This window comes from Tamandua tetradactyla, chromosome 4, assembly GCF_023851605.1.
Source record: "Tamandua tetradactyla isolate mTamTet1 chromosome 4, mTamTet1.pri, whole genome shotgun sequence".
Taxonomy (NCBI): domain Eukaryota; kingdom Metazoa; phylum Chordata; class Mammalia; order Pilosa; family Myrmecophagidae; genus Tamandua; species Tamandua tetradactyla.
In genome coordinates, this window is record NC_135330.1 from 72,353,865 (window position 1) to 72,381,001 (window position 27,137).

The 27,137-nt window shown below is 37.0% G+C and overlaps 1 protein-coding gene across 2 annotated transcripts in view; it reads right to left on the bottom strand.

Annotated features, from left to right (window-relative positions):
- Nucleotides 1–23,083, bottom strand: part of ANGEL2 (angel homolog 2) — a 46,119-nt gene extending 23,036 nt beyond the window's left edge. For both annotated transcript variants that reach the window (XR_013174347.1, XM_077157784.1), the window contains exons 1-8: nt 22,820–23,083; nt 20,241–20,560; nt 15,900–16,156; nt 15,189–15,258; nt 11,955–12,376; nt 10,984–11,110; nt 10,529–10,586; nt 111–274 (exon numbers count right to left, since the gene is read on the bottom strand). Coding sequence is in view for 1 of the 2 variants with exons in the window: in XM_077157784.1 (XP_077013899.1) it covers nt 111–274; nt 10,529–10,586; nt 10,984–11,110; nt 11,955–12,376; nt 15,189–15,258; nt 15,900–16,156; nt 20,241–20,560; nt 22,820–22,878 (1,477 nt within the window). In the remaining variant the exon portion in view is untranslated. The remainder of the gene's footprint in view (nt 1–110; nt 275–10,528; nt 10,587–10,983; nt 11,111–11,954; nt 12,377–15,188; nt 15,259–15,899; nt 16,157–20,240; nt 20,561–22,819) is intronic.
- Between the last annotated feature and the right edge of the window lie 4,054 nt (nt 23,084–27,137).

A 27,137-nucleotide genomic window follows, 5' to 3' on the forward strand; every position in this document is an offset into this window, starting at 1 on the left:
TTAAATATTAGAACTTCATCTACAAGTTTGCTTAACTTTCTCAACCTCAGCCTTGAGAATTCAGATACTGTGCTTCTCTAGCAGAATATAAAACTACAAGCCTTCTTTACCTGGCTGCCCAGAAACATCTTCCTTTTCTGCAGAGTAGAAAATATAATCCACAGTTATGGCACTTCGGGAATGACAGGTGGTCACTTCTGGGATTCCAGTGTCAGGAAAGTAATGTGAGTAAACAGATGACAAGCTGAAATGGTGCTTTAAATCTGAAGATGATCTAAATTGAAAAGAAAAAGTATTTAATGTCCATGAGTTTTCATGATTTCTATAATTTCTCCTATTTAAAGTACGTTTTCATTTAATTTTCGGACTAAGAGCAGACATTAGGACAAATTTCATTTAAACACATGATAATTTAACATTATATATTCATGAAATGATAGCCAAACCCCATTAACAAGACATGGAGAAAATAATCATTAATTCTGTATCAATTATAAAAAATCTTTTAATTATAGCATGTTTGAGATCCTCCACTAACTAAACACATATTCTAAAACCACTTTAAATGTTTTTGCTGAGGTTTTTTTTTTTTCAACTTTTTTTAATTGCATAATATAACATATTTACAAAGCAAAGAAAAAAAAGCAACAGTTTTCAAAGCAGTTTTCAGCAAGCAGTTATAGGACAGATCCCAGAGCTTGTGGACAGGTCCTAGAGTTTGTCACATTTTTGTTGAGTTTTTTAAGAAAGAAAAAGTAGCCTTCAGGAATGCTATTTGGAACACACCAGATTTTGATATCAGAGGGTCACATGTTTCTAAGACTAACCTTGTTATGATACAATGTTGTACCATACACCATACCTTAAAACAGCTTCTATAGTGGCTGACATTTATTCCACATTACAAATACATGTGGTATGGGTAATAGTTTAAAAACTATTTCCAATTAACACTTATACCATGACTTTTAAGGATATTATATGTCCTGAAGGAAAGTAAAATTTTAAAAAATTTTTTAATTTATCCAACAAACACTTACCAGATACTAAGTTCCAGGCATTGTAGGTGCAAAGGATATACAGGAAAAGATGTTGTCCCAGCTTTTACTTCTTCTTTTATAATTTGGATGCTTTTTATTTATTTTTCTTGTCTAGCTGCTCTGGCTAGAACTTCCAACACAATGTTGAATAACAATGGTGACAGTGGGAATCCCTGTCTCCCAACTGATCTTAGAAGGAAAGCTTTCAGTCTTTCCCCATTGAGGATGATGTTAGCTGTGGGTTTTTGTTTTTGTTTTTTTTTTCAAATGGGCAGGCACCAGGAATCGAACCCGGGTCCTCTGGCATGGCAGGCAAGCATTCTTGCCTGCTGAGCCACGGTGGCCTGCCCAGCTGTGGGTTTTTCATATTTTCCCTTTATCATGTTGAGGAAATTCCCTTCTATTCCTGTCCTTTGAAATGTTTTCATCAAGAAAGGATGTTGAATTTTGTCAAATGCCTTTTCTGTATCAATCGAGATGATCATGTGGTTTTTCTTTGATTTGTTGATATAGTATTACATTAATTGATTTTCTTATGTTTGCCTTGTGTAGCTGGAATAAATCCCACTTGGTCATGGTGTATAATTACTTTAATGTGCTGCTGGATTTGATCTGCAAGTATTTTGTTGAGGATTTTTGCATCTATATTCATTAGAGAGACTGGTGTGTAATTTTCTTTTCTTGTAGCATCTTTGGCTTTGGTATTAGGGTGATGTTGGCTTCATAGGATGAGTTAGGTAGCTTTCCCTCCTCTTCAATTTTTTTGAAGAGTTTGAGCAGGATTGGTACTAATTCTTTCTTGAATGCTTGGTAGAATTCACATGTGAAGCCATCTGGTCCTGGGTTTTTCTTTTTGGGGAGCTTCTTGATGACTGATTCAATCTCTTTACTTGTGATTGGTTTGTGGAGGTCATCTATTTCTTCTTGAGTCAATGTTGGTTGTTCATGCCTTGCTAGGAAGTTGTCCATTTCATCTACCTTGTCTAGCTTATTAGTATATAGTTGCTCATAGTATACTCCTCTCATTACCTCTATTTCTGCAGGGTAGTGGTTATGTCTCCTCCTCCATTTCTGATTTTATTTATTTGCATCTATTCTTTCTTCTTTTTTTTTTTTTTGTGGTTAACCTAGCTAAAGGCCCGTCGATTTTATTGATTTTTCTCAAAGAATCAGCTTCTGATTCTCTTGATCTTCTCAATTGTTTTCATGTTCTCAATTTCATTTATTTCTGCTCTAATGTTATTTCTTTACTGTTGTTTGCTTTGGGGTTATTTTGCTGTTCTTTCTCTAATTCTTCCAAGTGAACAGTTAATTCCTCAATTTTTGCTCTTTCTTCTTTTTAAAATAGGCATTTAAGGAAATAAACTTCCCTCTTAGTCCTGCCTTTGCTGTGCCCCATAAATGTTGATATGTTGTGTTTCATTTTTATTTGTTTGAGATATTTACTCATTTCTCTTGTGATTTATTCCTTGACCCACTGGTTGTTTAAGAGTATGTTGTTGAGTCCCAATATATCTGTGGATTTTCTGGCCCTCTGTCAGTCATTAACTTCCAACATCATTCCATTATGATCTGAGAAAGTATTTTGTGCAATTTCAATTCTTTTACATTTATTGAGACTTGCTTTGTGACTCAGCATTTGGTCTATCCTTGAGAATGATCCATGAACATGGAGAAAAAGGTGCATCCTGCTGTTGTGGAGAGTAATGTTCTGTAAATGTCTGTTAAATCTAGCTCATTTATTCTATTAAAATTCTCTGTTTCTTTACTGATCCTCTGTCTAGGCGTTCTATCCATTGATGAGAGTGGGGAATTGAAATCTCTATTAGGGTAGAGGTATCTATTTCTTCTGTCAGTGTGATCACTGTTTGCCTCGTGTATTTTGGAGCAATCTGGCTCAGTACATAAATATTTATGACTGTTATATCTTCTTGTTGAATTGTTCCTTTTATTAATACGTAATGTCCTTCTTTGTCTCTTTTAATTGTTTCACATTTGAAGTCTAATTTGTCGGATATTAGTATAGCTACTCCTGCTCTTTTCTGATTGTTGTTTGCATGAAATCTCTTTTCCCAACTTTTCACTTTCAACCTATTTTTGGCCTTGGGTCTAAAATGAGTCTCCTAAAGATGGGTCCTGGTTTTTAATCCATTCTGCCAATCTGTCTTTTGATTGAGGAGTTTAATCCATTAACATTTAATGTTATTACTGTTCTACCATTTTGTCTTTTGGATTTTATATGTTATATCTAATTTTTTTGCTCTTTCTACCTTTACTGATAGGCTTCATTTCTACACTCTTTTCCAGACCTCGCTCTCCTGCCTTTGCCTATCTGTCCGTAGTGGTCCCTTTAGTATTTCTTGCAGAGCTGGTCTCTTGATCACAAATTCTCTCAGTGATAATTTGTCTGAAATATTTTAATCTCCTGTCATTTCTGAAGGACAATTTTGCTGAATATAGTATTCTTGGTTGGCAGTTTTCTCTTTTAGAAGCTTGCATACATTATACCACTGTCTTCTCGCCTCCATGGTTTCTGCTGAGAAATCTACGCATAGTCTTATTGGGTTTCCCTTGTATGTGATGGATTGCTTTTCTCTTGCTGCTTTCAAAATTCTCTCTTTCTCTTTGACCTCTGACATTCTGATTAGTAAGTGTCTTGGCGTATGTCTATTTGAATCTATTCTGTTTGGGGTACCCTGGACTTCTTGGATGTATAATTTTATGTCTTTCATAAGAGATGGGAAATTTTCAGTGATAATTTCCTCCATTAGTCTTTCTCTTCCTTTTCCCTTCTCTTCTTCTGGGACACCCACAGCATTTATATTTGTGCACTTCATGCTGTCATTCAATTCCCTGAGACCCTGCTCATATTTTTCCATTCTATTTCCTATATTTTCTTTTGTGTTTTGGATTCAGATGTCCAGTCCTCTAGTTCGCTAATCCTTTCTTTTGCCCCTTCAAATCTATTGTTGTAGGTTTCCATTGTTTATTTCATCTCTTCTATTGTGCCTTTCACTCCCACAAGTTCTGTGATTTGTTTTTTCAAATTTTCAATTTCTTCTTTTTTGTGCGCCCAATGTTTTCTTTTTATCTTCCCTCAACTTGATTTTTTTATTTTTTTTTATTTTTTTTTATTTACATGGGCAGGCACCGGGAATCAAACCTGCATCCTCTGGCATGGCTCTTGCCTGCTGAGCCACTGTGGCCCGCCCTTGATTTTATTTTTGATGAGATTTTCCACATCTGTTCAAACATCCTGAATTTGTTTCAACTCCTGTATCTCATTTGAATTGTTGGTTTGTTCCTGCAACAGGGCCATACTTTCAATTTTCCTAGTAGGACTCGTTATTTTTTTGGTGGCATCTAGGCATTTGATTTCCTTAATTAGTTAATTCTGGAGGTTGTTTTCACTCTTTTACCTAGGATTTTCTTGATGGATGGCTTTCTCCATGTGTTCTTTGACACTCAGTTCAATGTATTCTAGACCTCTAGTATAGGTTCTGTTTAACTGATCAGAATTTTTCACTTCTTGATTTTCTTGCCCTGTCTATATGGAGCCCCTCCTCCCCCACCCCCCCCCTTTTTAGGAGGGTCTCCTCAGATATTATAGTCTCTAGTCAGATTTTCCTAGACTGGACCGGTCTCCTCTCAGAAGGAAAGAGTTGCAGCATTAGTTTTCCTTGAGGGTGAGACCCAGCAGGTTGTTAGACTTTCCTAATAAGCCTCTAGACTCTGTGTTTTCCCTATCCTGCCCAGCATGTGTGCTTGCCTGCACGTGGCTTCCCACCAGCATAAAGTGATGTGGTGCCTTTAACTTCAGCAGACTCTCCCTGCTGGAGGCATGATTGAAATAGAGGAGAGGTTGTAGGCTGGCCTTAATTGCTTCAGTTTTCCAGTCTCTGGGGCCTAAGTTCCTTGAAGGAGGGATTCTCCTTGAGCTGAGCCCCACCTTCCTCTTGGGGAGGATATACCCTTTAGGGAATTAACTCCTTTCACCTCACTAGTTACTTTGTCTCTCAGACAAGCTTAGTTCCACCCTCACCCGGGGCACTGCTGGAGCCTGAGAAGGCTTCCAGTTCTATATGAGGAGCTGATAAGAGGTAAAAAACAACAACAACAACAAAAAAGCCTTTTCAGAGCGGGACCCCACTCCTTGTTCACTCCTCAGGTTTGTTAATCAAGAGCTTATGTTGGTACATGGCTCTATGTATCTCAAGACTCTATGTGCCCCCTTTTCTTGGGGTCCAGCCCTTTTGCAGTATTTTGTTCTGTCTGACTCAAAAAGCTTCTTTTTTTGCCCCATCAGCCTGCCCCCTTTCTACTGGGGCAAAAACGCCTAGTACCTTTAGTGCTTATTCCTGGTTTCTCTGTACTGGGGGCCTATTTTCAGTAGTCAGAATTTGTTAATTAATTCTGCAAGTAGAGCTTGGTTGAGCTAAGGCCTTGCTGCTAGTAAAGTCTGTTTCCTTTCCCCTCGGGGAACCAGCCTGCTGTGCTTGTGGAGGGGCACTGGCCCCCATGGCCTGGGGGACCTACAGTTCTATGTGGGGTCTTAACCAGTCCACTTGGTCCAGACTGGTGTAAGCTGTGTGTCTGGTCACTGAAGTAGCCCCAGCAGTTGTTTTGTGTTTTTAGCTATTTACTACCTGCTCTGGAAGATGAACTAAATTTCATACCTCACTAAGCTGCCATCTCTGTCCCTGCTTTTAAAGAGCTCATTTGAACTTTACCCTGGAGGAAACCCCTGCTACTGTGTCAAACATTAGGGACACCCAAATCATACACTAAGCCCTTGATCTTAAGGCTTGCTCTTGTAAAGCTTATGTATGTAGCAGAGAAGCTTAGCCTACCTAGAAATATGCCTAAGAGTTACTTCCTAAGACCTCTTTTGTTACTTAGATGTGGTCTCACTCTCTCTAAGCCCAATTCTGCAAATGAAATCATTGCCCTCCCCCCTACGGGGTCTATGACATACAGGGTGAAAATCTCCCTGGGAGTGTGGGAGATGACTCCCAGGGATGAGCCTGGTGGGCAATGTGGGATTGACAATGCCATCCTGACCAAAAGGGGGAAAAGAAGTGTAACAAATAAGGTATCAGTGGCTGAGAGAGTTCAAATAGAGTCGAGAGGCTACTCTGGAGGCCACTCTTACACAAGCTTCAGTTAGACATTGCTACTTATTATAGCTTGAAACCCCAAACCAAACTACTCCTGCCAATTCTAAAGAACACTTTGGACATTATACATAAGATTCTACAAAGATTCCATGCACTAGGGTAACTTTCCAGCAACTTACAATCTCCAGATAGGTCCCTGGACCAGATAAGACCTGAAATGCCAAGGGGCAGCCTCTCCAGAACATCAACTAGTTCCATCCCGTATCCCATACTATCGATAGCTGCCCATTCCAACATGAAAAAGAATGGGCATAGCCCAAATACCCCTAAAGAGTGGGCTAAAAAGATCAAAGGCGATGGCAGAGTTATATGAAGAAGGTAGGGTTTAACAAATGACTATGACTGCTGAATCATTATATTGATATTTCTTTTAGTCTCTGGTACCTTAGAGCAGCTAAAAGTAAAAACCTAAAATTGTGGAAATGTAACCCATACCAAACTCTGACATCTGTTCTATAACAAATTGTTGTGATGTGCTTTGAAATTTATTGCTTTTTTTTTTTTTTTTTTTTTTAAAGGAAGGAAAGACAGAGAGAAGGAAGGAAGGATGGAAGGGAAACATTTTTAAACATTTTCTTGTTTTTATTATATTTTGTTTGTTTGTTTGTTTTTTACATGGGCTGGGGCCGGGAATCGAACCGGGGTCCTCCGGCACGGCAGGCAAGCACTCTTGCCCGCTGAGCCACCGCGGCCCGCCCTATTGCTTTTTTTAATATAGGTTTTTCACAACAAAGAAAAAAAAATTTCTTTTAGCCTCCAGTGTTTTGGAACAGCTAGAAGGAAAAATCTGAAATAGTAGAACGGTAACCTATAACAAACTCTGTAATCTGTTCTGTAACTACTTGTTGATGTGTACTTTGAAAATTACTGCTTTTTCTTTCAAAAAATAAAAGTGCCATGCCCAAGGACCCGGTTCGATTCCTGGTACCTGCCCATGTAAAAAAAAAAGCAATTATACCGGCAAAAAAATAAATAAATAACATTGCTTAAACACTAGTGTCAAAAATTATGCTCTACGTGCTTTACCTCATCTAATCATCTTCTACAATCCAAATTACAGCCATACCTCATTTTATTATGCTTCACTTTACTGCATTTTGCGATACTGCATTTTCTACAAATTGAAGATTTGTGGTAACACTACTTACTTCAAGCAAGTCTACTGGCATCATTTTTCCAACAGCATGTGCTCAATTTGTGCCTGTGTCACATCTTGGCCATTTTTACAATATATCAAACATTTCCATTATTATTATGTTTATGGTGATCTGGGATCACATCTTTGAGGTTATTATGTTAATTGCCATGAACCACACACCTATATAATACTGCAAACTTAATCAATAAATGTTGTGTGTATTAGAACAGCTCCACAAACTGCTGTTCCCATTTCTCTCTATATATCTCTCTGGGCTTCTTACACTTTAAATCAAAAGCTTAAAATGGTTTTTTTCTGGAGTGGTACAAATGTTCTAAAAATGATCATGGTGAAGAATATACAATTATGTGATGATATCATGAGCCACTGACTGTATAATACGGTTGGACTGTATGTGTGCGGATATTTCTCAATAAAAATATTTTTTAAAAAGTTTGAAATGATTATGCTGAGAGAGGAAGGCATGTTGAAAACCAAGATAGGCTGAAACCTAGGCAGGCCTCATGCACCAAAAAGTTAGCCAAATGTGACTGTAAAAGAAAAGTTCTTGAAGGAAATTGAAAGTGCTACACTAGTGAACAGATGAATGATAAGTAAGTGAAACAGCCTTATTGCTGATATGGAGAAAGTTTTAGTGGTCTGGATAGATTAAACCAGCCACAACATTTCCTTAAGCCAAAGCCTATTCCAAAGAAAGGCCCTAACTCTCTTCAATTCTATGAAGAGAGGTGAGAAAGCTAAGATTTGAAGCTGGCAAAATTTGGTTCATCAATATACAACTATGTAATGATATTATGAGTTATTGATTATATACCAAGAATGGAATGATCATATGGTAAGAATGTTTGTGTTTGTATGTTGTTATGCTTAAAATAAATAAATAAATAAATAAATACAAAGTTGGTTCATCAGGTTTAAGGAATGAAGCCATCTCTATAACATAAAAGTGCAAAGTAAAGCAGCAGGTGCTGATTTAGAAACTACTGCAATTATTCAGAAGATCTAGCTAAGATAATTGATAGAGGTGGTTATATGAAACAATCAATTGTCAATGTAGATGAAACAGCCTTCCTAGAAGGCTACAGAAGCTAGGACTTTCATAGCTGGGGAGAAGTCAATGCCTGGCTTCAAAGCTTGGAAGAACAGGGTGACTGACTCTTGTTAGGGGCTAATGCAGCCGGTGACTTTAAATTGAAGCCAGTGCTCATTTGCCATTCTGAAAATCCTAAGGCCCTTAAGAATTATGTTAAATCTACTCTGCCTGTGCTTTATAAATGGAACAACCAAGTCTGGATAATAGCACATCTGTTTATAATGTGGTTTATTTGAAGTCCACTTTTGAGACCTTCTGCTCAGAAGAAACGATTCCTTTCAAAACAGTACTGCTCACTGAGAATGTACCTGGGTCATCTGAGTTCTGTTGGAGATACACAAAATTAATGTTGTTTTTGTGCCTGCTAACACAACATGCATTCTGCAGCCCATGGAATGAGTCATTCTGACTTTTGAGACTTACTATTTAAGAAATACATTTTGTAAATTGGGTAGATTGAAATTTTAGTAGTCAATGAGAGGGAGGAGAAGGGGTATGGGATGTATGAATTTTTTCTTTTTTTTTCCCAATTTTTCTGGAAAGATGCAAATGTTCTAAAAATGATCATGGTGAAGGCAGAGCGATGAATACACAGCCATGTGATGATAGTGTGAGCCACTGACTGTATACCATGTATGGACTGTATGTGTGTGATGATTTACTAATATAAAAAAAACACATTTCATAAGGCTATAGCTGCCATAGACAGTGATTCCTCAGATGGACCTGGGTAAAGCCGACTGAAAAGTTTCTGAGGGGAAATTTCAGGTTATATATGTTACTAGAATAAAAACCTTAAAAAACAACAAAGGACTATACAACACAATGAACCCTATTATAAACAATGGATTACAATTAATAGTACAACTGTAAAACTGTCCTTTCATGAATTTTAACAAATGTACAATACTAACCCAAGGTATTAATAATGGAATGGTATACTCTGTATTTTTTGCATAATTTTTCTGTAAACCTACAAGTTCTCTAATTAAAAATAAAACCTTCTGGAAAGGATTCACTATTCTAGACGTCATTTGTAACATTCATGATTCATGGGAGGTGGTCAAATATTAACATTATCAGGAGTTTGGAAGTTGACCCAAACCCTCATGGATAACTTTGAGGGGTTCAAGACTTCAATAGAGGAAGTAACTACAGATCTAACGGAAATAGCAAGAGAAGCAGAATTACTAGTGAGGCCTGAAGATGTAACTGAATTGCTGCAATCTTATGATAAAACCAGAATGGATGAGGAGTTCCTTCTTATGAATGAACAAAGAAAGTGATTTCTTGAGATGGAATTAGTCCCGGTGAAGATGCTGTGAATATTGTTGAAATGACAGAAAGGACTTAGAATATTACATAAATTTAGTTGAGAAAGCAGCTGCAGGGTTTGAAAAGACTGACTCCAATTTTGAAAGAAGTTGTATTGTGGGTAAAATGCAATCAAACAGCATTGCATGCTACAGAGAAATCTTTTGTGAAAGGGAGAATTGATTGATGTGGCAAACTTTGTTTTCTGATTTTAAGAAACTGCCACAGCCACTCCAACTTTCAGCAACCATCACCATGATCAGCTGGCAGTCATCAATGTTAAGGCAAGACCCTACACCAGCAAAAAGATTACAACTCACTGAAGGTTCAGATGATGGTTAATATTTTTTAGCAATAAAGTATTTTTAATTAAGGTATATACATTTTTTGTTTTCTTAGACGTAATGCTCTTGCACATTTAATAGACTACAGTGTAGTGTAGACATAAGTTTATATGCATTGGGAAACCAGACCCACTTTACTACATGGTCTGGAACTGAACCCAGATATTGCTGAGGTATACCTACATAAAGAAAATGAACCTCAAAGATGTCAAGTTTCTTGCTCAAAATTACGCAGCCAAAAACTAAGAATCAGGATTTGAACTCAGGCCTATTTGACTTAAGAGCCTGTACTCTTGATCAGCATGGAATATCATCATTTTCACTTTTTATCCAAATGATTTTTGAGAAATAGCTTTTTATCAATTAAAGTCAGCAAATATGTACTGTTTTTTAGAACTCACTTTTCAGCTGTTACTAGGACTTCTGTTTTATCCAGCTGTGTTTGTATCAGATCACTGTCTATAACAAAAAAGGTTAATAAATTAGTACTATTAATAGACTGTTTTGCTCTAGTTTTCCTTAGTATACCCTTTACTCTGGAAACAACATGTAAGACATATCTAGTTGAGATGTATACCTAGCAAAATGTTTTATCCTGGATTATTTATGTTCTAGATAGTCTCCAAAATTAAAAAGCAAAAATAAAATGCAAATATTTCCGAAGCAACATGCCAATAATTCATCAACGATAACTCTGGAAGTTTAGCTTAAAAAAGGCAAATTTAAAAAAGCAAATATTATTTATATATATATGAATGTTCATCCCTAAAATGTTACCCCTTTAAAATCGAGTTTTATGTCTTCAAAGAGAACACAATTATCAAGAAGACAGCCAAAATGTATTGCAAACACTTACCTGTCTTTTCCACTTTTGGTACTTGCTGTACTTCATACATACAGTTCTGTGAGATACCTAGGTTTGGGGGCCAAATTGGAATAGATAAAATTCTTTGTCCCCTGGAAGACTGTTCCTGGCCAGATACCTAAAGAAAATTTCAACAGGTATCCTAAGTGAATAAATTTTAAGGAGTTTATGCCTTAAAAATAAAAAGTAATCCAAGAATGGTAAATATTATCCTTTTTTCATTGTATTAGGTGATTATTTGTACTTAAAACAAAACTTTGTTCAAATATTGCCAGTGCTTATTCACAAGGAATGACAATGTTTTCTTACATGTGCTTTTCTCTAACTTGGACACCCAAATGATCTAGTAGTTTTGGATTAATACTGTTTCTCTTTTTTCTTACCTGCAGTATAGCTCCTATTGTGCAGAATATGAGAAAGCAACTCTTATGATAAAATTTTAAACTATCACTTAAAACTCCAGGGGTGGAGAGCTTATTTTGGTTAATATACTGAAGGTCAAATGATCTAAAGCAGAGAAAAGATCCATAAAAATAAAAACATGAGATAAATTATACTAAGCTATAGAAATAAAATGTATTCCTTATGTAAAGGAAATGTTATGTAATAAAGAAATATTAAATTGCTGTTTTAAAAAATCATAGCATCATTTTATTACCACATCCAGCATTCAAAATTCTGTTCTGCCATCTTGTGAGTGACTCTTTATTTGTATTCTTCCATTTTTAAATTTTTTTGTTACCTGCTAAATTCTCCAAGCAAATGTTGCCATGGACAGATGGAAAGAATGAAATTCAACCACATTAATACAATTTACTTGGTAGTTGTAGAAAATCTTCATGACTTGGTAAAGTGAAACTACTAGGTTATCCAAGGTTTTTAAACAGCAATGTCATGACTATCCTCACATTACAACAGAGCAATTAAGTCCACCCCCTAACAACAATGAAGTGAGCACTTACCTTTCCTATGGCAAGTCCTTCATAATTTAATTTTCCTTCCTCTATAAAACTGTAGAGTGGAGAACCAGGAACGGAATTAAAGTCACCACACATAACAATAGGGCAGAAACTGTCATCTTTCTGACGGGCAACACTGGAGATCTCTGCCAGTAGCATTGCCAACTGGGTCAGTTTAATATCACCTCGCCTTGGATTATACAATAGATGTGTGTTAGCTATGCAGATAGCAGGAGAGGCAGCACGTGGAATCTTCGGCTGCAAGAGCAACACTAATCCAATATTGTCTCGGTCCAACAGAGGTATATTCGGACGGTAAAATTCCACTGGGTTCACTGATAAGAGAGAAAATTTGGAATGTTTGAAGCAAATGGCACAGCCATCGGGTTTTCCTCCTGTCCGCATCTTGTATTCACAATGATAACCTGAAAGAAATAAATGAATTTAAAAGAAGGGACTGTTATGTATGTCACAACACAACTCTCTTAACATATATATATACTTTTTTGCATGGGCATGCACCAGGAATTGAACCCAGGTCTCCGGCATGGCAGACGAGAACTCTGCCACTGAGCCACCCTTGCCTGCCCTCTCTTAATATTTTTGAACAATGTTTACCAAAGTGTATTTTGCAAAACTTGAATGTACACAACTATGTGATGATATTGGAAGCCACTGTATGTGTGTAAAGATTTCTCAATAAAAATATTATTTAAAAAAAAAGCTTGAATATAAGGTGTCAATACATGTTGGAATCGACTAAATCTAATAAATCTCTTTACTGGCAGACTTTTTAGTCTTTAATATACTAATGTTCACTAACACTTCACCCTTTCCATTCTAGTAAAAACCAGAGTCATGACAATAGCTGTGAGGTTCTATACTAACCTGCTGCCTTAAATCCCTCCATCTCACTAACCTTTACACCTCTAACTCTCCCACCCTTACTCCATCCCACCCCAACCGTACTGGCATCCTAAACTGCCATACTAACCTCAGGGCCTTTTCCCTTGCTACTTCTATTGCTTGGAATGTTCTAGGCTTTGCTTGCTCCTTCATTCCCTTCATGTCTTTGCTCAAATGTTATATTCTATGTAAGGCCTTCACTGATCATTTTACTTAAACGAAAACCTCCCCCATTCCCCATTCCTGCTTTTCCCCAGAAAACTATCATAATCTAACATAGTGTTTAGTTATTTATTTGGTTCATTATTGACCTTTGTCTGCTAGAACATAAGCTCCATGGGGGCAGAGATTTTTATTTCTTTGGCTCACTGCTCTTTTCCTACTGCCTCGAATAGTGCATGTCAGGCACTCAACAAAACATTTGCTGGATAAGTGAATATGAAGGGGCAAAGTGGGCTGTATTTCTCAAACCTCTGTGACCACAGATGACCTGTTTTCTAGAAGTGTCCATTCAACTAAAAGGTTTTTAGCTTCTATCCATTAGGCACTGGTAGATACCTTGTTACAAAGATGAACTAGACTGGTAGATACCGTGTTACTAAGATGAACTAGACAGAATGTCTCTGCTCTCACAGAGCACAAAATCATAGAGGTCTTCTGGCAATAAGCTGAACTCCTGGGAAAGGAAACCAATGAGAGATTTTTTTTTTTTTTTTTTTAATTTTAGCAATAGAAAAGTGCTTTATTTTAGAGACATTCTCATAAGAAAAATTGTTGCCTTTGGAGCTAATGCCCAAATCCAGAAAACAAGTCAAATTCTAGTTGGAGCTAATGCCCAAATCCAGAAAACAAATCAATTTCTAGGGAATCAAAACAGATGTTTCAGAAAAGAATAATTTAGATTACAAAATTATATGGATATTTATTTTCTAAGGGGAGCCACGTAAGAAAATTTGTTATAACATTGTTTCATATCCATGGTTATTTTAGAGGGGAAAAGGGCAGAACAGCCCATCAAAACCTTTTGATTGAGGAATGACTGGAATTATTCCCACTGAACTAAAAGTAAAATACAGAAAAATGTGAGTGCTGCCCAAATAAGTTCATGTGATTGCAAAACCTTCAGTTACCCCATTTTTTCCCTCTAGCCATCATTACCTCTTTTTAAAAATATATTTTTATTGAGAAATATCCATACATATACAGTTCTACCATATTATACAGCCAACGGCTCACAATATTATCACATAGTTGTATATTCTTCAACATGATCATTTTTAGAACATTTGCATCACTCCAGAAAAAGAAATAAAAAGGAAAAAAAGAACTCATATATCCCATACTTCTTATCCCTTCCTCTCACCGACCTACAGTATTTCAATTTACCCAATTTTTACCCTTTATCTCCTTCTATTATTTATTTTTTAACTTTTTTTTTTTTAACTCATCTGTCCATACTTTGGGTAAAGGAAGCATCAGACACAAGGTTTTCACAATCACACCATCACCTTGTAAAGCTATATAGTTATACAATCATCTTCAAGAATCAAGGCTACTGGAACACAGTTCAACAGTTTCAGGTACTTCCCTCTAGCCACTCCAATATACCATAAACTAAAAAAGGGATGTCTATATAATGCCTAAGAATAACCTCCAGGATAACCTCCTGACTCTGAAATCTCTCAGCCTCTAAGACTTTAATTTCTCTCTACCCCCTTTTGGTCAAGAAACCTTTTTCATTCCCATGATACTGGTCCTGGCTCATCCTTGGGAGTCAGGTCCCACGTTGGCAGGAAGATTTACACCCCTGGAAGTTATGTTCCACATAGAGGGGTGGGCAGTGCGTTCATCTGCCAAGATGGCTTAGAGAGAGAGGCCATATCTGAGCAATGAAAGAGGGTCTCCAGGGGTGACTCTGAGGCATAATTACCAGTAAACTTAGCCTCTCCTTTGCAGGAATAAACTTCATAGTGGTGAGCCCCAAGATCGAGGACTCAGCCTTTTGAATTGGCACTGCTTGCAAGAATATCAGGAATTTCCCAGATGGAAAGTTGAATATTTCCTCCTTTCTCCCCAGTCCAAGGGGACTTTGCAAATATTTTTTTTTCTCTACCCAAATTAGTCTGGGATACATAATGAGAGATTCTTACAAGCCTTTCTACTGAATTAAAATTATAAATCAATGCAAAAGTTCTCATTTGAAATATCTAATCTTTTCCTGACCTAAAAGGGATTAGGTTTTCAAAATTAAGATTTTAGGCTCAAATATATCCTACATCTTTGTTAGAAAATTATATTTTATATAATTTGGATGAGATAAAAAAATTGTACCCAATGATTCCAAACTTGGCCTGATCTCTTTTCCATAATGATCTTCTTGAACTTCTTGCAAACAAAGTACCTTGGAAAAAAAAATAGCTTGAATTAAAACATAGAGATGCAGATATGACTTTTCTGGTGCTTTCATCTTCAAAAAAACAGGCATCTAAAATTTAAAGCCTGATGAGAGGCAAAATTAAAACACAATTCTTTTTTCTTACTTACAGATCTACCAAATTAATGTTTCCAAATTTCATCAAAATGCTGCCCCTTCAGTGACATGGAGCTCTCTTACTACCCAAAATTGATATACTTCAAAGGAAATACTCTTAATTTAATATTCATAATTACTAAATGCTTCTGGTCCTTTTTTATGAGGTTAATTTCTATGCATGCCAGAAGCAGATTAAGTTTTTACATGAATTATTAAATTTAAAATCAAAGAAATATTTACCAATACCTAAAGTTGCTAGGTTCTATCTTAAAATGCATCAATACTTAAAAGTCTTTGGATCCAAAAAAAAAGTCTTTGGATCCTTTTTGAAAAATTTGATGATCATTTATACCAACAACCATTAGCAAATGACTTTAGAAGTCAAACTGTACTGTGATTATTTTAAATTGTCTTGCCTTCTTACCCCACGGATAAAATTGTTTAATCCACAAATGAAACATTTAACCCAACTTTTTGTGTGAAGAATTTTAATAATATTTTACACTTACATCTGCATCAAAGTGTTTAATTTCTCTCAGAATATTGGGGAACCTAAAACTCCAGTGTAACACAGGCCGCCGGCAGTGTCTATAGAGGTGTGAATTGTCTTCCAACAAATCTTGTGAAAGTATATTATAGGACATCACTGAAAAGTCAAACTTGTTCTCACTATCTTCACATCTGGGGGCATCATTTTTGTCTGCTAGGATCTTCGTTTTTTCTTTATTATGGTTACATATATATTCCCAATGTCGGTTTATTGTGCCTGTCAAAATATATTGGACAGAATATAAAGAATTTTTAAAAACCATATATTTTTTTGTATATAAATATTTTCCTGCGTTTAAAAAATTCCCATAGGCAATGAACAGAATGTTTTTCCCTAGTAAATGACAAGATACCACTAAATAACTAGACATTGTCAGCAATTGATTACACAAGCAATAAAGTGATACACTGACTGACTAAGAGATACAAAATAGATTTCAAAGTCATTCTCAGGGATAAGAATACGTGCTAATAAAATTAAGTTTATAAATGCGTGATGGCTTCTTACTTCTCTACGGTTAAGAAGTGGCTCTGCCACAGAAGTTCTTAGCAACATTATAATCATAATAGAGTTGTATGTCACAGTTGGCTTTTCAATAAGATGATTTCACATATTTTTTCCCTATTAGCAAGATAAAATTATCAATGATTAACTAAGTTCCAGAAACATTTCTTAGCTTTTAATTCTGGTTTAGACACGAAAGAAGGGTGCATACTGGCAATATATGAAAGTGTTCACAGTCTAAAACACCAAACTAGAACAATGCAAACAATGAACAAAGGAAATCTTATAATGCACAACAAAGCAAAAGTTAAATGTGACAAAGTTACAGATTACTATTAAATGATAATGGCTGGTTGACCAACCTAGCATGCAGCAACCAGGAATGTGTAAAAATTTATATTCTGCAAAGATATCATGTACCCTGTAAAAATGATGAAAAGAGAATCAAAAAGCATGAGATTTTTTGCAATTATAGGCAGTCCTCGACTTAGAAATGACCACTATTTATTTATTCACCTTCCTCTTGTCTCTCTCATCTCACTATTACAGAAGCCATAAAAATAAACAAAACAACAACAAAAAATGTGTAACTTATACAGAATCTATGAGTTCAAAAGAAGATGAAGGGGAAAATTAGAAACAGGAACAATTTAGAAAAACAGATCTGGAGATGGGTGATTACATTATATGAAAACTCTCAGTCCCCGAATATCTCTGGCCATCCTACAAGAATTCAATTCACTGGATCACAATGCCTAAAATTCCTACCAATTAAAATTTAATTGAGTCTAAAATATTCTGTACATTTATACATGGGAGAAAAATAACAAAGGAACTACACCAGTATTTTAAGAGTGGCTATCTCTGAGTGGTAGGATTTGTAAGATTTTTCAGTGATGACATATTTACAATCAATATCAATACACTATAGGGATATAAATGCCAATGAAGTAAAAATTCAGAAATACCTTCTGGTCAATTAGTTTATTCAGACTATTTCCTCAATAACTAAATGGCACATATCTGTTTAACTGAGGGAATATAAATTTTGACCAGGGGATGCAAGAGGAAGATAATTTATGAACAGAGAGGTCTGGGTGGAATAAAGGCGTTGGGGACTTATGATACCATGAAGGTATCAGTCCTGAGGGGAAGGGTAAAGGAAAGAAAATGAAACTAAACAAAAACCTTCAACTATTACAGAATTTTGCCTAAGCCTTTTTCTATAATTAGGAAAGGGAAGGAAATTATCTCCTCCTCTGTCAGTCATTGAATATGGAAAATCCTACTCCAGGGACCCAGAACTAAGGCTAAGTATACTAGTTCTGCAGTTACTTGGAGATTATGGGGGAAACATAATTGGTTACCAACAAATTTCTATGCAACAATTCATTCATACATTGGGGACTGTCTATGACGGTTTTAGCCACAAATCACAAAGTCTTCTTCCATGTATACAACATGGAAAGGGCTCTAGTCATGCAAACAAAATATTAAGCGATCACAGATGGTTACAGCACCACCCTGATGTCACTACTATATTAACGTAAGCAAAATGAGGTCTACGATATGCATTCCTATCTTCTTATAAAATGGCATTAAAGTGCATTAAACCAACTCTTTTTGCAATCCCACTTTTTAAATAACTGGGACTATCAGGTTATCTAATAAATACAATGGCTTTCAAAATTCTAGAGCTGTAGAATCGTTCAGCATTACTTTTTTATGTCATGGCACACCATTTCCTGGTATGTTGGGCTGGGGCTGAAATGAAGGGGTAAATACACATTTCATTCTAACCTCATTTGTGTTTAATAAACTTACAGAAATATGTTCAAATGCTAGGGTTTCATTAAAGTCAATTCAAAAACCACTAGTAATGTGGACTGTCTTTGGTCTTCATATACTTCAAACATAAATTCACACTACAAAACTTATATACCTTCCATGTCAGGAGGACAAGGTGATCACAGCAGAGAAGACAGATGAATCAAAGAAAGTAAGCAACAGGCCTGATTGGATTTTTAGGGTGCCTAATTAAAAAGTCATAATTTTGCCACAAAAATCTTTCAAATACCACTTTAAAGTGATAGGCAAGTTAGCAATGCTGTTTTCTTGATTGAAAAGTATTAGTGAAATATCAGAAGTCACAGACATGGCTTAACGAAGAACATTTTCCTTATTCACAATACCTAGGAAGAATGGACATATAAAGAGTCAGGTTGCAATCAAAGCTTATCGGTATGTAAATGTAACTCCCCATCCATAAAGGGAAAACAACAACAATAATCTTCTAGAGTACCTGCTATGAAGTCAATAATATGTTAGGCCCTTTGACATATCTCATTTCATCCTCAACAGGCTTCAAGGCAGCATGACTTTACACTAGGAAACCAAGGAGCAGAGAAGTTAAGCAATCTGTCCAGGTTCAATTAGTGGTGGAGCTGAAATGAAAGCAGTGTTTCCTAACCCCATGTTTATATCATTATGACACAGCTCCATGGAGAGTGTACCAGATTTACAGAAGGCTCAACAATAGAAGAGTGTGCTGACCTGATGAACAACCAATAAACAAATGAAAAGCTACCTGATGTTGAGGTCCAGCCCTAGATTTATAAATCATGGATTGTTCTTAAGAACCCATTTTAAGGCCTCCAAATATACCTTTCATTCATTCAAATATTTCTTGTTCATCCATACATACTGTGGTTAAGTTCTGAGCAAACAGATGTTCACTTCTGGGGCTTTACAATTTCTGAAAATTTTAAATGTGTTTTTTTAAACTAGGTTCTTTGTAAACTATAGCGATAAATTATACACTGATTTGAACATTAGTTTAACAACTATGAGTGGAACACAGGTGAGTCTTGTACATGTTGACTACTTTTTCGTAAAAAAGACAGAAGTATTTCGAAGAGCACTAACTAATTAACTCTGCTAGCTCTGACTCCCAGGTAAGACTGTCATAACTTACACATTAAAACTCATACAGCCTACTTTTAAATATCTCAGAGAAGTTATCTTTACAATAGCTCATTGTAGAAAGACAATCACAAATTCTACTTAAATAATTCATTTATACTTCCTATGGGGGGTGAGAGGAAGATTGGCAGCACAAAGGGAACCAGTGAATTGGTTAGGAATAAAATATGAGAAAAATATATAGAAGGAATCAATCAATTCAACTTTCTCAAACTTGAATTAAAAATGTGGTTCCTTTTTCACAGATAAAACTTCCCACGGACTCTCAAGATTACAACATCAGATCCCACTTTGAAATAATACTGATTTAAGAAACTAAAATCTCATTCAGTAAAAAAAATGTCTTTTGCTTATGATGGTTTACCCACAAAACGCAATCCTTTTGTCTTATATAATGATTTTTTTTAAGTTAACATTAAAAAAGAAAATACAAAAATAATTTTTTTATAGATCTATGGACTCCCAAGAATACATCTATCAATTTCTAGGAATCTACTGACTTTGGTTTAAAAAACACTAGACTTGAAAATTAATCTTAAATTAATTTACTGTCTTAATCTACTTCTCCATTCTTTCCTAATCCTTATTCTACCCACAGAGTCATTTTTACTTTCATTGTCAGAAATACACAGGTAAAGATAAAATACTACATTTTTAAAAGAATTTACTTTCTCCTAACAAAACTACTAGCTAAAAATAAATACAAAACACCTCTAAAAGCTGCAGAAGTTTTTCCTAACTAATCAGACATGAAAGTTTCAATTTAATCTATTGCTTATGTCTATTTCTACACCATGATAAATGTCACCTTTACCTCGGTATTTTCTTTTTGATGAAGGCTCATCTCCCTCAGAGTTCATGACGTAACTAGAAAGATGAATCAAAGATGTCTGGCCCAGGTTGTCAGGTCTCCAGTTCCAGTACTGAAACTGAGTTCTAGACTCAAACAAAGGTGGCCTCAAATTGAGTGAAAAATGCCTACTACTGAAGTATGGGTAAGGAGCACGAGAGTAATGTCCAGGCCACCTCATACAACTAGAAATATGTCTGCTCCAGCAACACCTTTGCAGATTCTCCCACGGTGTAGTCCAGTCTCTGCTCAGACTCTTCGGGTGATGGGGTAACATGGGGTATCTAAAAGACATAAATACACTCCCTGAGGCATCACTTTTAGTTGGGCTATAATCAACAAAATCTAAATCTCATGTTTTCTCAAAGGAAGATAATGTCTAATGTTTAAAATCTAATTTATCAATCTATGAAGGATGTCGGGAAAAACACCCATGATTTAACTATTAGCAGCAGTATCCCAGTACACTCTCCCTAAACAACCATGAATGCTATTCTGAAAATATTGAATACAGAATGTGACTTAGACTCCCAAAACACAACATACCCCTCAAAAGTCCACTGTGCAACTAAGAAACTAATCAACCATCAAACTGGTATTTAGAATAACTTTCTGCCATCTAATAAAACACAGTGGAGACATGGCTCAGTGGTAGAATGCCACCCTTCCATGCAGAGACCCAGGCGCCATTCCCCCACCATGCAGACAAAAAAACTCAATGGAAAAATAAAATTTACAACAAACGTAATAATTAAATCAACTGTTGAACATATATCTGACTACCATTAAAGCAGATCTCTCCTCCAACTTAAGTTTAGAGTAAAAACATATTTCTAAACAGTTTTATATATTAAGGTTACATTCCAGACACTTGCATTTCAAAGAAAACAAAAGCCCATTACAACTTCACAAAACTACTTCTGTTGCTAATCCGTTGGTGCATAATCTGCTCTTTTAATTTTTTAAAACGTACTTCTCCTCTCCTGGGGTGGGGGGGTGGGGAGTCAAAGAGGATAAAGACTACTATTACTAGGAATTCACCAACACTCCAAATCCAACGGCATCAATTTAACCTATCATCCAAAATATCTCCAAAGTAGTGCTAACATTGTTTTGAATGTATCCGTTGCCCTCAGGCTCTCAAGAAACAATGCAATTTAAGAACCAAGTTCTTCGCCTTTCATCCTTTCTTCCGCAATTCATTAACGATACATTTGCAAGATAGTGTCAACAATGTCCACTTCCAACACCCAAGGAATTCTGCTTAAATTGCACTTAATGTTAAATATTTGACTTTTATATATTATGTCCTTTTCACTTGAACAGTATTTAAAATTTTCATCATATATTTTTGCACTCACACACTCTCAAACTGTTCTCTAAGCCCAACTTAACTATAAAACTTCAAAGGCACGACATAGACATCTTGCTTTATGATAACTCTGAATGTCATACAGATTTGGGCACTTGCTTCCGATATTTTCAATCCTAATTAACTACCATATTGAAATAGAACAAGTGTTACAACACTTATCCCCTATGTTTGTAGTTATTTACACAAACATCTGGGAGATGAGTTCCTTCAGGGCCAGAGCCTTCTCATTCACTTTGTTTTATTTATTTATTCTTCTTACTCATTTTAAACTCCAGCTCATCCCAAGAACCTAGCACAGCAACTCAGGAAACACAGTCGAACTGCACCAAGTCCCACAGCTACAGAAGCTAAACCCAGATTCCCACGATCTATGTAATAATTAACACAGTGCTGTGCGTCCCAAATGTGTCATACAAGTCGGTTTCATATGGTACACATTAAACTTTGATTTTCAATATATAAGTATTTATTTCAAAGTGTATTTGGGAGAAAACCCCTACCATAATCAGAACATCAAGCCCCCGATTTCGCAGTTGCTGTTTAGGGCGATGCTAACGTGGAAACACCTATTGAAGTGATTTTTTAAAAAGTGAGTCAATTTGAAGAAAAATATCCAGGAAGTAGCAACAGGCCAGGTGGAACGATAATTTGGTAATAAATCGGTATACACGGGACTAAAGTTTTGGAGACACCGGCACACCACCAGACGACAAACCCACGGGCGTGCGTGTCACACGCGCGCCTGCTGCGGGGTCAGGCTCCGGCGGGACTTACTGCGAGGGCCAGCGGCCTTCCCACGGACAGTCAGCCCGGGGTCCGGGGCTGCGGGGTCTGGGAGGAGCCCGGGGACGCGAAGGCTGAGGCTAGTTTAGGGACTGAGATGGGGGGGAAAGGGGCCCGGGGATCCAAGGCGAAGCCAGGTCCAGGAGCAATGAACCCCGCCGGCGGTCGGCGCGCTCGGCTCCAGGGTCCCAGACCCTGCCCCGGCCGTACGTCGCGCCGGCGGCGTGCTGGGTTTACCTAGCCCTGAGGGTCTCCAGAGACTCGTCCCGGCCGCACCACTGCCCCAACCCTCTTCCTGCTGCTTCCTTCCCGCGCCCGCCCCGCCTCGGGTTAACCCTGGGCGCCCGCCCCTCCCTCTCCCTTCCCGCCACTCAGCAATACTGACCGGCCTCTTCCCACCACACAGCGGCCGTAGCTCCTCCTCACATAGCGCCACGCTTCCATTTTCCCACTCTGCTTGCGTCCAGTTCCGAGTCCCAAGCCTCGGCCTCAGGGTCTACATCAGATTCTGCGGCGAAAACACCAGCTCTCCATCACTCAACATCTATTCTCCGGCCGGCTGCAAGGCATGCTGGGAGGTCCAGTCTTGCCGACGGCGAAGTCCCCATCTTGCGCGACGAGCAATAATACTGACTTGCCTTAGCCCTGAATAGCGTTGAAAAAACATGCGCAGAACGTGTGAAGCTTGGGCGGCCATTTCGGAATAGGGCAAAACACCCGATCTCCGTTTTAAAGAAGCAGAAAGAAACAAAGGGCGGATCAGATTTATTAAAGCCTTCTGTTTGAGAGCTAAGAAGAAAGAAAAAAAATACTTTAGCTATTTTTTACAATATACTTGGAGAGGTTCGAAAAATGAGTGTCAACATTGGGGAATTATTTTCTCTAGGTTCCCATAGAGATTGTGGTACCCCGAATTTTTGTGTGTTTTTTCTGTGTGCTGTATGGCGAGGGTCACACTTCATTTTTTTCCCGTGTGAGTATCCGGTTATTGCAGCAATATTTGTTGAATTTTGTTTGTTTGTTTTTTGGGGGGGGTGTTGTAGGGGGAAGTGCATGGACGGGAATCGAACCCGGGTCTCTTGCATGGCGGGCAAGAATTGGTACCATGAATACTTGCAATTAATTTTGCGGAACGCAGTTCTGGAGCTCACTTTTTTCCTTTTTAATTTTATTTATTTTATTTTTGCATGGGCAGGCACGGGAATCGAACCCTGATCTCCGGCTTGGCAGGCGAGAATTTTGCCACTGAGCCACCTTGGCCCCCCTAGAGCGCGCTTTTAAATGTATGATTGTGGGCCTTGTGTATCCATCTTTATCAATCTCTAGTATAGAACTTTAGAATCTTGGAAAGCATTATTTAAGTGGAGAACCCTTAGAGAGGTGGGGGGAGTGAGAGAGAACTGAAGAATAAAGTGTGTAGGTGGACAGAGAGGATGGAGAAGAAGAGAGTAATTTGTTGGAGAGCCTTTTTTTTTTCTCTTGTGTTAGGGGAGTCAGATGCATTTTAAAAGCACTTTTTTTCCCACAGTATAAATATTTTCTTTTATACTGCCCCGTTTTCTAATTGTACTCACAATTGTGCAGTTTTTAAAAATTTAATTGACTAATGGTTTGTTGCATGTCTTATTTCCATATTGAGATTGTGAATAGCTTGGGCAGGGACCATGACCTGATACTTCCAAAATTTACTGGACCTAATACTGTGCCAAGTGCATAATAGATGGTAAAAGAAAATATTGCCAATGAATGGTTAAATCCAAACCAGAAATTAGAGAAGACCTGTATATGACCAGCAGCTTTTTCCAATAGCACACCCTAAAACTTTTGGTTTGTGATGGGTGAGGTGAAATGTTAAGGCTTTGACATAAGCAGAAGAGATTAGTGGATACCCTTTCAATTGGAAATTCCGAGAGTTATCTGATCCTCCAAGATATTTTCCTTTATCTTGGACTAGATTATTTTTGAACTTTGTAGAGAAGACAAAAGTTAACTTGTAGAGAACTGATAGCAGTGCTGCAAATGATCTTGTCAATGGGCATGCCAATGAATTTTATCCTTTGTAGATAAGCCAGTTTTGGGTCCATTTGCAGTTTCATTTCAATCTTCCTTGTCTATAAGTGTGTCTGTTCTTTGGATTCTCTTTTGAACAGGTTGTAAATGAGATTCCTTCATTTAAAAATGAGTTGAATAAAACTATTGATATGTGTTCATTTTGTATCAGTTTGGGTTTCATGATGTTACCTTTTTTTTTTAGAATAATCTTTTAACAGTTGTAGAGATCCTACCAAGATGCCCAGGCTCAATTATTCATCTGGCTGAGCTGCATGAACTTCATTACCAGAGAAGTACACTTCATTGTTTGCTTGAGTCTGCGCATGCCTTTTCTGACTCCCAGAAGAGAATCTGAAGTGGATTAGAATTTTCCTCCCTCTATTTTTCTTATTTTAATTTTCTTATGTATTTTGTGTGATAGAAGAAAAACTTTTCATGCAATTTAGGATCTCACAGCTCTGTTGACCGATTCATGAATCCAGGCAGCATCCCATTCATAAAGAAGATGAGAGCTCCTCTGAGGTCGCGGAAAAGGGAAATTTATATAGGGTGAATGCAGAAGCAAGTGAGGAAATGTTATGATTGTCTGACGTTAAGTTTCCATTTTACACAGGGAAAATGGGAGCAGATAATATGTTAATTAGGATGGTATGCTTGTCCATTCTGATAAGCTGTCTTCACTGGACCAAAACTAGTTTTGTCACCAGTGTTGCTTATTTGCAACCCTGCAGGTTGTGGTTTTTTTTTTTTGGAAAACCTCTGCAGACCACTTGTTTTTTGTCTTCTGGAAAAACCCTTCTCTGAAAGGGGTCTTCTCTTAGCAATGCCCAATGCAGAGCGTTGTATTTCATTTAACAATTGTTTTGGTTTAGTTCCTACATGGCCAAAAAATTATTTCCCTGTGGTAGTGGCATTGATTAGAAATTTGGTTATGGGGTCTGACCATTTGGTGATCTCTAAAATGATTAATGGTTTATAGAGAGCTATTTTCTGTTGAGGGTGAGAGATGACAGTCTGGTTTGTTAGCTTTTTGTTTGTTTATTTGTCGATTTTGAGCATAACTCAATTGCACCTGCTGGGAAGAACAGCTTTTTATGTTTGATCTGGTGAGTTTTTGTGTTTCTGCGTCCACCTTGATCCATAGCTGATTACCATTTCATGTTTCTATGTCTCTATGTCAGTAATTAATAAAGGCCTTCATCTCATTTTTTGAGTGTGTGATGTTTTCCTACTGCTGGAACATACTAATAAGTTAGATTATAAAGTTTATCATATTAAAGGAACTCTGTTCTGATGGGCTTAAGGAGAAAAATGAGCACTTATGTAAGTTTAATCTTAAAATTCCCTGAAAATAAGGAAATTGAAATATGTTAAATGTGATATATATATATATATATATATATATAAAATACTGTTTATATAAAATATATATATAAAATACTGTTCATGCAGAAATGAACTCAGTAATGTTTTAAGAATCCATAGTTAAAATCAATCTCTGGAGTGGGCCATGGTGCCTCAGCAGACAGAGGTCTCGCCTGCTGTGCCAAAGACTTGGGTTCGATTCCTGGTGCCTGCCCATGGGGGGAAAAAATTGATCTCTGGGAAACAAGTGATTCCTTCCTTGAAGTAGTTAAAGGGTAACAAGAAATGGGAAGGGGAAGACACTGATTCATATTTCAAAATATCTTCCCACCATAATTGCATAGGTAACCAGGGATTGAGGCAGTGAAGCTCGTGGTCAATAAAACCCCAGAGACCAAAATCTTTTCTAAAGGGAATCCAAATATTTTGGACAAGCCCACAAAGATCCATCTGTTAGTGAGGGGAGAGCTTCACAGCTCAGGAACTTGAATCAAATGGGCTGGGGTATCCATAGCCAATATGGCAATAAATGTCAGTTAAACATCACCAGAGGGACTGATGTTTGAAAGAAAACAATTACTTCAGAGTCCATGTTTCTATGAAATGGGAGGGAATGGAAACCCTCTGAGTGTTGTACTTTATGCAAAAAAAGTAAAGTAGGTAAGACTGCTCTCTCTCTTCCACTGAAACTTCCAGGGCTAGTTACAGAACAAGAGGCAGAGGGAGAGGTGCAGTGGCATGAAATCAGAATGTTTAAAAAAAAAACAACAAAAGACCCTCTCCTTCTAAAATATGTCATTAGTTCACTAGTGGAGACACCTTACAGTGTATGACAGAGGAACAAAGAACCTCTTTCAGGACTACGACTAGAAATAGAGATGGCTGGAGCTATAGAAATGTGGCAGAAGATAAAATAATGCTCAAAATCTAAATTATTCAAAATAGGAATGTTTGCATTTGTTTGGTGCTTTTTGGTATTTAAAAAAATTTTTTTAAAAAATCTAAATTATGAGCAATAGCAGAAGAACTTAGAATTATCTGAAAATTGTTTTTCAAATCCACAAACAGGGAGCAACCATTTTAGCTGTCTGCTCTGTGACACCCAGATGTGGATAAGCAAACAAGGGAGAGACAGATGTATGACAGAAAAAAGTTCAGAACAGACTGGAACAGACACATTTTACTTTGACACACTGGATAAGGTCTTCACTAGCTTTTAGAGGGATCAGAAGTTAATACTATAACAAGTCAGTTAAGTTCCAATTTAAATCATCTTTTCAGATGTT